The sequence below is a fragment of the Hipposideros armiger genome, unplaced genomic scaffold (genome assembly GCF_001890085.2).
Source record: "Hipposideros armiger isolate ML-2016 unplaced genomic scaffold, ASM189008v1 scaffold_125, whole genome shotgun sequence".
Classification (NCBI taxonomy): Eukaryota; Metazoa; Chordata; class Mammalia; order Chiroptera; family Hipposideridae; genus Hipposideros; species Hipposideros armiger.
In genome coordinates, this window is record NW_017731475.1 from 1,271,105 (window position 1) to 1,281,353 (window position 10,249).

A 10,249-nucleotide genomic window follows, 5' to 3' on the forward strand; every position below is an offset into this window, starting at 1 on the left:
GCACAAAAGGGATCATGAAATAACATATTGTTCTGTGCTTTGCTGTTCTAAGTTAATAATATACCTTAACTTTTTTTGCTTTAACACATTTAGATCTGCCTCTTTAATTTTTGATCGTTTTGTAGTACTCCAAAGATATACTGTATACTATAATTTATTTACTTAGTGCACTCATATTAGTTTGGTTGTTTCCAGAGTTTTGTAATAGAAACAATGTTGCAATGAACATCATTTTTCATATAATAGGGAACCATTTTTGAGCAGGTCTACTGGGTTTAAGGGAGTTTGTATATTAAGTTTCAATAAATATTGCAAATTTGTCTCACAGAAAATTTGCACCAAATTGTATTGCCATTGATGAGCTCTTCCATTTTTGTACAAACTTACTAGCACTGGGTGTTATCACACAGTAAAATTGTTGCCAATTTAATAGGAAGAAAAAAAGATACTATTTTAAGAAAATGTCTGCATTTATATATTTTACTTTATATTTGAATATTGAATTTCTTGTGGAGTAAAAATCATATATATTATATAGAGTTGTGCCCTCCCCCCCCCAATATCTATGGGTTCCACATCCATAGATTCAAACAACTGCAAATGGAAAATATTCAGAAAAAAATGTTATGCTGTTGCTGACGTGTACTATGTAGTACTCTTATCACTTAGGCAATTACAAGGGTTTTAGAAGCTCTGTGCCAGGAACTGAAGGCAGATATAGATAGATAGATCTATCTATAGATATAGATAGATATAGATAGATCTATCTATCTATATATAGTATATAATTTGTTCCCCCTATTGTTTAACAGTCATCAAGGTTCATCCATGTTTTGTATATATATATATATATATATATATATATATTTTTTTTTTTTTTTTTAGCTCAGCCATCTTGCCACCTGTTGGCAGCTCCGGCTGCTCAGCTCCGGCCGGACTCGAACTGCTGTTGCTCAGAGCTCAAACTCTTAAGCGAGCTCTAACCAACTGAGCCACTAGCCGGCCCAGAATTTTCTTCCTTTTTAAGGCTGGATAACATTTCGTTATATCCATTTATCGATTCATTTGTTGATGGGACACGTGAATTGCCTCACTCTTTAGCTTTTGTGAACAATGCTGCTGTGACCATGGGTGTACAAATAGCTCTTCAAGGAAGAAAGTGTTTTAAACTTACTACGTATGTAATCATCATACATCCTTGTGATATAGCTACTATTATTACATCCATTTTCATATAAGGAGACTGATGCATAGAAATAAGATAAATAATTTATTTGTCTAGAGTCACACTGTTTGTGTATTAAATAAATTAATTTCAACTTTTGTTACTAGTCCGATTAAATCTAAACTGTTAGTAAGATGCCTGATTCCTAAAATTTTCCATGCAGCAATTCATGGGGAACCAATAGAAATCCCTTCCAGTTGTTATGAATACAGTTAATTAAGAATCACAGGCATTATGTAACTTGGCATGTAATAATTTTATTATTTCCTTTAGACACAGTCAAAAATTTTTATAGTTACGTAAGCTTTAGAACCTCAAAAAACTGATTACTTGGCAAAAGTTGCCTTGAAATTTAAAAATCTATTCCTGCTGTTTTTGTTGGACTTACATTTCTGCCCTAGCAAAAGAGCCAGGTGTTTCATAGATTGCATTCCCCCCCGTGAACTATTATGAATTTGGCTGTTTGTTTTGAATTTCTAAATAAAATGAAAATTTAAGTGCATCTTTATTGTCATATTGCTATAATTATTATTAAAATTCAATTTTTTTTTCCTAGTGGGAAAGAAGCCTAAGAAACAAGGTCCTTTCTCTAGACCATAAAAGTAAAAAAGGTGTTCGTGGTCATCCTGTCACTTCTAAGACATCACCAGAAAGGTAAGATACATGTGTATGTGATGTAGGATGGGCTCATACTATGTGTAAATAGTGTGACCATGGGTGATTCGTTTATTGTCTTTGGGTCTCAATTACCACAACTTTCAAAATATAAGGATTAACTTCAGTGGCCTCTAAGCTTCCTTCCAAGCTCTGACTGTCTGTGATTCTGTCATCTTAACTCCTTGTATTTGTGAGTTTGGAACATCCTGATAAATTTAGCTGATAATGCAAGAGTTATATATAGACTAATTATAATGCTTGATTTATCATTTGTGACCTGCCGTCAAAAAGATGCTCCATTTAGCAACTGTGGTCCTATAGTCATAGTATTAATGTGTTATGGATATATTGGAATTAAATATTTTGGGGATTCAGATTGCAGTTATCAGGAGGAAGTTAGAGCATTTTGGGATTGAGCATCAATAAATGATTAGAAAGTTGTTATTTTACAAAAGGGTATTGAATTTTGAATTTTCTTTTAGAATAGTAAATGAATAAAAAATGAGAACACCAAAGTAAACTTTCTCATTGTTGGGAGATCACACAAAATAGAAGACTAGTTCTTGAACTTATGTTAGAGTACTCTATAAGCTAGCTACTTACCATATTTTGCTGTGTATAATGTACACTATTTAGCCTAAATTTATTAGGGAAAAATAAGGATGTGCATTGTACATGGGTACTAAAAAATTAAAACAAAAGATTTTTTTCCCCTGAATGTTTGGGCCAAAAACTTGGGTGCACATTATACACGGGAGCGCATTATACACTGCAAAATACCGTAGTCTTCTCTAGTCATCTGTAGGAAGTATAAAAGCATATCTGTGACTCCATAGAAGTTTATATATCTCCTGACTCTCTACCATACAAGGAATAAATTGTAACGGTGAATAGGGCAGTTCTGTAGATGCAGTGATTTTGCTTTAAGCCTCAAATAACCATGTACAGACTTCATTTCTCCAAAGATTATTATGATCATATCAAAAGTTATATTTGATCTGAGAGATGGAGTGGTAAAAGTAGAGGAATCATATTTTTTAATTAAAAAAGTATACATTTTTCTGAGGGTTTGCATATGTAAGATTTTTATTTTATGGGAGAAATATCCTAAAAACCTTGCATACTTCAAAATTTATATCATTTAAGTCTCATTTTCCCATAAGAGTTCTTGTAAAGTGGTGGGAACAGGTTCTTTGAGCATATCAATCTGTGATTATTTCTTTAATATTACCTTTTAATTTCCTGGCATTATCTCTGATATCTAGTATTTTCCAGTTTGTTATTTTCTAAATTATCAGCCCAGCATAAAGTGGCAATTGTTTGGCTTTCCTTATAGAGTTTACCACATCTGATTTCTGTTCCTAAGGTACTGATTTTCAGGCATGTTATCTGTATTAGCACTATGATGTCCTCTTAACGTCATTGCTAGAGGATAAAAAATGATTTTTAAATTTAGTAGTAGTGGATATTGAAATAAAAGCACAGCAGTGATCGAAATTATCATGGTTTTAAAACACAGAAAGAACAGTGTCGTTAACATGGTCCTGACAAAGGAAGGTGGATGATTGTTTTTATTGGTCAAAGTAATGCAACCACTAGGCAATAGTGTAAGCAGTTTTATAGTTTACTCAGCTAGCCAGATTTGGAATAATACTAAGTGATTTTTGACATATTTTTTAAATTTGGAGGGCTTTGTATTATTTCAAAATTTGTGCCTGGAGTAATACTTTATTATTAATAGCTATATTGCATTAGTTCAAATTCACAAAGTTAAAATATTAATAAGATGCTTCTGCATTGTATTTGTGGGGAAATGTGCTTGCATAATTTAAAAGTAGAATTTTTTTTGAATAGTCTTTAATATATGGTTGAGAGGACCCGACCAAATCCTAGTGGCATAAGCTTAGGAAAGGTACTTCTCTGTATTTTAAACTGGTTTTTCTCTATGTATACTGAAGGTTCTGGAGCTTTTGATTCTTAACGATTTTCTAAATCTTCTACTTGCTAGTTTCAGGTGGGTGAAATGTTTGGGATGGTTAGAATGTCTGGAAACAGAGGTGGGATAGAACATGATGAGTTGCTTGGATGAAATTTGGTGATGAGAGTTAAATTAATAGGCAGAGTTAGGAAGTGACTGTTCAAAAAAATCAATGGGGATGGGAAATTGTCATGTATTTGTTTAATTGTACAAGGGGCATGTGTTCATATTTTTGTAAAATTCTCCTTGGTGGACTGAGTATTTTTAGACAAGAGCCAGTTTGGCTTGCTTAATTATTCTCCTGGAGTTTTTACCTCCTCTGTTAATCTCATTATCACTACCAATGAGCTTATAGAATTTGTACTTATGGACTTAGTTCTCTGGTAACATAACATTCTTATCAAGTCACTATTCTTCCTACCCCACTAATTATTCCTTTTGGAATATCGATAATAGAATACATGACTAATATTATCAGGCTGGATCTGAATACCCTCTGTACTTATGTCAGCTAACATCTATCGAGTGCTTATATGACAGGCAGTAGGTTAAACCTGAATTATCTCACTTAATTTTTACAAGCCTGTGAGATATAAATAGTATTGGCCTTATTTCACAGATGAGGAAATTTAGTTCTTCTCATTCATTATAATGTGGAGGAATATTGTTAGTATAGCTCTGGAAAACCTACTTTAATATTAGTAGGTATAATTTTTTGTTTTAATCACATATATTAATGAGTTCTAGACTATCTGAAACATTTCATAAATTGCTACTATGTACAGGGAAGTAAAAGCAAAAAAATATATATCTGGAGAGGGGGAAAAAACCCTTTTATTTGCATTACTTTAGAACCTCTAATCCTATCTACTGTGTTTGATCTCATTTTTGAAGATCACAGTAACTTTCAGTGTCTTTTTAAAAAAATTAAGTTTTATTGCCATGTAATTTACATACTTTAAAATTTACCCATTTTAAGTCTATAATTTTAGTACATTTACAGAGTTGCACAACCATCACCACAATCTAAGTTTTGAACATTTCCACCCTCCTCTCTCCTCCCCTCAAAACTGTATGTGGTCTCACCTGTAGCCCAAGGCAACCAACTAATCCATTTTCTGTCTCTATAGATTTGAGTTTTTTGGACATTTCTTATGAGTGAAATCATACAACATATGCTGTTTTGTATCTGGCTTCTTTCACTGAGCATAATGTTTTTGAGGTTTATCTATGTTGTGGCATGTATTGGAACTTTGTTTCTTTTTATTGCCGACTAATATTCCATTGTATGGGTATTTGTTTTTCTATTCACTAGTTAATGGACATTTGGGTTGTTTGTACTTTTTGGCTATTGTGAGTAATATTGCCATAAACATTCCTGTTCAAGTTTTTGTGTGGACCTATGTTTTCATTTCTTTTGGGATTGGAATTAAACTGCTTAACTGTTTTCCAAAACAGCTCTACCGCTTTACATTCCCATTGGCAATGCATGCTGTTTCCAATTTTTCTACATCCTTACCAATACCTATTTTCCCTGCTTCCTTCTCTTTCTTCCTTCCATAGATGTCCTACTGGATGTGAAACAGTATCTTGTGGTTTTGATATGAATTTCCTAATGATATTGAGTGTCTTTTCATGTGCTTTTTGGTCATTTGTATATCTTCTTTGGAGATATGTCTATTTAGCTGTACTGCCCATTTAAAAATGGTATTGTTTATCTTTCTGTTGTTGAGCTGTAAGAGTCCTTTATACAAGGTGTGACCAAACAATACAGTGAATGTTTAAATACAAAAAATTTATTACAGTAAAAGATAAATTGCGATTAATCCCCCTCAAGCTACTCCACCATGCTTCGAACATACTTATCCCATCGTTCTTGCCATTTTCTGAAGCAGTTCTGGAAGTCATCTTTCGTGAGTGTCTTTAGTTGCGCTGTAATGGCTGCCTCGATGTCCTGAATTATTTTGATTTTGGGAAAGAGCCAGAAGTCATATTATGCCAGATCCAGTGAGTAAGGTGGAAGAGGACACACCTTAATGTTTTTGACAGAAATTGCTGTACTAGAAACCATGTGTGGCACAGACCATTGTCATGATGGAGGATGATTCACGGCACACTTTAAAACACACACCTTGGGCTGGCGGAGTGGCGCGTTGGTTAGGAGTTGGCTTGGGATGTTAGCTCTGAGCAGCAGGACCCTGGTTTGGATCCCGCATGAGGGCCAGTGACGCTGCGCCCTCTACAGCTAAGGTGGTGAAAAACAGCTTGACCTGGAGCTGGGTTGCCATAAGTCGCCCGTGACGGTGTAGGCTGCAGTGGGGCTGGCTGGCAGCGGGCGTGAGCTTTTGTGAGCTGCTGTGAGCCGCTGTGAGTGGCCATCCAATGGCCAGCGAGCGACTGCCTCACCCCGGAATAGCGCAATGATAATACCAACATGGACCAGTGAAGCGACGTCCTCCGCAACTAGACTGAAGAACAAAAGGACAGCAACTTGTCTGTTCCCCTTCCCTGATTCCCCAACGCTGTTCCCCTCCCTCAATTCCTCAATAAAATCTTAAAAAAATAAAATAAAATAAAACACACACCTTCTCTCAACCATAGCTCATACCTGACTGACTGCAACGAACAAGATGAAACTTGCCACACTCTGTTACTAAGGTAAGATACGCCACTTCCCATATTGAAGATCCCTGCCTTTCTGTTGGATGGCACTTGGCAGCAGCATTCACCGTATTTTGTGATCACTATGGAAAGGCTCCATGTCACACATCACTTCTGGTATGGCAGTTTCTGTAAAATAAAAACGTTACGTTATGTCCTCTTCCATGTTATTCACTGGGTCTGGCACCACACGACTTCTGGCTCTTCCGTGAAGTCAAAATGACCATGAACGGTAAACGTTTTGAATTGCTTCAGGACATCGAGGCAGCCAGGACAGTGCAACTAAAGACATTCATGAAAAAGGACTTCCACAACTGCCTCAGAAAGTGGCAAGAGTGATGGAATAAGTGTGTTCAAAGTGAGGGCGAATATTTTGAGGGGTATTAATGGCAAATGTGTTTTCTACTGTAATACATTTTTTTATTCAAACATTCATATTTTTTATTGTATCTCATATATTCTGATATAAGTCCTTATCAGATATGTGATTTGCAAATATTTCCTCTCATTCAGCTTTCACTTTGTTTATGATGTCCTTTGAATCACAAAAGTTTTTTTTTTTTCGTTTTGAAGTCCCACTTACCTGTTTTTCTTTTGTTGTGCTTTTGTTGTCATATCTAAGAACCTGTTGCCTAATCTGAGGTCATGATGATTTACTCCTGTGTTTTCTTCTAAGTGTTTTATAGTTCTAGCTCTTAGATTTGGGTCTTTTATCCATTTTGTTAATTTTTGGGTATGGTATGAGACAGGCAGTTAAATTTATGTTTTCATTTGTGAAGAAAATTTGTCAAAAATCAATTGACTGTTAAGTATTAGGGTTTATTTCTGGATTTGCAATTCTATTCCACTGATATACATATGTCTTTCTTTATGCCAGTACCACTGTGTCTTGATTACTGAAACTTTGTAGTAAGTTTTGAAATTGGGAAATCTTCCAACTTTTTTATATTTTTCAAGATATTTTTGGTTGTTCTAGGTTCCTTGCATTTTCAGTTGAATTTTAGAATCAGGTTGTTAATGTTAACAAAAAAGGCAACAAAGATTTGTTAGAGCATGTGTTGAATGTATAGACCAATTTGGGGAGTATTGCCATCTTAGCAATATGATTTGTGAACATGAGGTATCTTGAAGTCCTCTTTAATTTCTTTTAACAGTATTTTGTAGTTTTCAATGTCTTAGACTTTTTTGTTAAATTTATTGCCAAGTATTTTCTTTTTTCTGATGCTGTTGTGAGTGGAATTGTTGTCTTAATTTTACTTTTAGATGGTTTATTGCTAGTATATAGAAATTCAGTTGATTTCTGTATGTTGACCTTATACATTATGACCTTATTTAAGTCTTACTAGTTCTAAAAGTTTTTACTAAGATTCCTTGGAATTTTATATGTACAAGATCATGTCATCTGCAAATAAAAGGCAGTTTTACTTCTTTCTTTCCAACTAGATGCCTTTAATTTTTTTCCCTTGCCTAATTGTTCTGGCTAGAACAACTAGTACAATGTGAAATAGATGTGGTGAGAGTGGACATCTTTGTTTTGTTTTGTTCCCACTCGCAGAGGGAAAACATCAGCCTTTTCACCATTAAGTATGAAGTTAGCTATAGGTTTTTCACAGAGGCCCTGCTATGTTTGTGTCCCCTGAAAATTCATATGTTGAAATCTTAATGACCAGTGTGGTGGTATTTGGAGGTGGGGTCCTTGGGGAGGTGTTTAAATCATGGGGATGGAGCCCTCATGAATGGGATTAGTACTCTTATAAAAGAGACCCCACAGAGCTTCCTAGTCCCATGTGTCGACAGAGTAGAAGTTGGCAGTCTGCACCTCGGAAGAAGGCCTTCACTAGAACCTGACCATGTTGGTTGGTACCCTGATCTTGGGCTTTCCAGCTTCTAGACTGTGAGAAGTCAATACTTGTTTATAAGCTGCCACGTATATGGTATTTTGTTAATAGCAAAATAACAAAACTGCCTAAGAGTGAGCTGCCTAAGACATGCCTTTTTTAATGTTGAGGAAATTACCTTCTATTCCTAATTTGTTGGAGGCTTTTAATCAGGAATGTGTGTTGGATTTTGTCAAATGCCTTTTCTGCATGTATATCATGTAATTTGTATTCTTTATTAAAATAATGTATTACATAAATTGATTTTTAGCTTTTAAACCAACTTTTCATTCCTGGGATAAATCCCACTGAATCTAATTTATAATCCCTTTATGTGTTGCTAAATTCAATTTACTAGGATTTTGTTGGGGATGTTTATATTTGTATTAAAAAGGGATATTTGTCTGTAGCTCTCCTATGATGTCTTTGCCTGGCTTTGGTATAATACTGGCCAACACTGGCTTTTTAGAGTGAGTTGGAAAATGTTCTCTTCTTTTGTTTCCTGAAAGAGTTTTTGGAAGATTGGTATTAGTTCGTCTTTAACGGTTTGCTAAAATTCATCAGTGAAGCCATCTGGTCATTGGCTGTGTGTGTGTGTGTGTGTGTGAAGTTTTCAAATTATTTAAATTTTTGTTGGTTATAGCTGTATTCAGATTTTTTTATGAGTCAGTTTTGGTAGTTTGTGTCTTTCTAGAAGTTTATGCATTTATGTTATCTAATTTGATGGCACACATTTGTTCATAGTGTTCCCTTATAATCCTTTTCATTTCTGTAATATTGTTAGTGAGGACCACTTTTTCATTACTGATTTTAGTAATTTGAGTCTCCACTTTCTTGTGTTCAGTCTAGCTAAGGAGTTGTTATTTTTGTTGATCTTTTAAAAAAATCAAGTTTTGGTTTCATCAATTTTCTCTATTGGTTTTCAATATTCTGTTTTTTTTTTAGATTTATTTTTATTGGGGAATTGGGGAAGGGGAACAGACAAGTTGCTGTCATTTGGTTCTTCAGTCTAGTTGTAGAGAATGTCACTTCACTGGCCTGTGTTGGTATTATGATCATTGCACTCTGCCAGTCGGTTGCTGGCCATTGGACGGCCACTCACTGCATCTCCCAGTAGCTCTCGCCGGCTGCCAGCCGCTCATGCTGGCTGCCGGCCGCTCACGGTAGCTCACTGCAGCCCACTGCAGCCCACTGCAGCCCCCTGCAGCCTCACTGCAGCTTACATTGTCGCCAGCCACTCACAGCAGCCCAGCTCTAGGTCGAGCTGCTGTTCACCATCTTAGCTGTAGAGGGCGTAGCATCACTGGCCCATGTGGGAAATGAACCAGCGGCCCTGCTGCTCAGAGCTTCCGCTCCCAAGCCAGTTCTTAACCAACTGAGCCACTTGGGTGGGCCCTCTATATTCTATTTTATTTGCACTACAATCTTATATTTTTTGTTCTGCTTATTTTGAACATAATTTGCACTTTTTCTAATTCCTTTTTTTTTTAAAAGATTTTATTGGGCAATTGGGGGAGGGGAACAGCACTGGGGAATTGGGGTAAGGGGAACAGACAAGTTGCTGTCCTTTTGTTCTTCAGTCTAGTTGTGGAGGATGTTCCCATGTTGGTATTATCATTGTGCTCTTCCTGGGTGAGGCAGATCGGTCACCGGTCGCTGGCCACCGGTCACCGGACGGCCGCTCACAGCGTCTCTTGGCAGCTCACATTGGCTGCTGGCCGCTCACGCTGGCTGCCGGCCACTCACGGTAGCTTATGGCAGGCCACTGCAGCAGGGGCTGCAGCCTATGCCATCGCCGGCGACTCATGGCAGCCCAGCTCCAGGTTGAGCTGTTGTTCACCATCTTAGCTG

The 10,249-nt window shown here is 36.3% G+C and overlaps 1 protein-coding gene across 8 annotated transcripts in view; it reads left to right on the forward strand.

The window, feature by feature from the left end:
* The window catches only part of SENP7 (SUMO specific peptidase 7), a 120,730-nt gene that overhangs the window by 18,137 nt on the left and 92,344 nt on the right, over positions 1-10,249 (forward strand). For all 8 annotated transcript variants that reach the window (XM_019648355.1, XM_019648356.1, XM_019648357.1 and 5 more), the window contains exon 4: positions 1,782-1,879. In XM_019648355.1, coding sequence (XP_019503900.1) covers positions 1,782-1,879 — 98 coding nt within the window. The remainder of the gene's footprint in view (positions 1-1,781; positions 1,880-10,249) is intronic.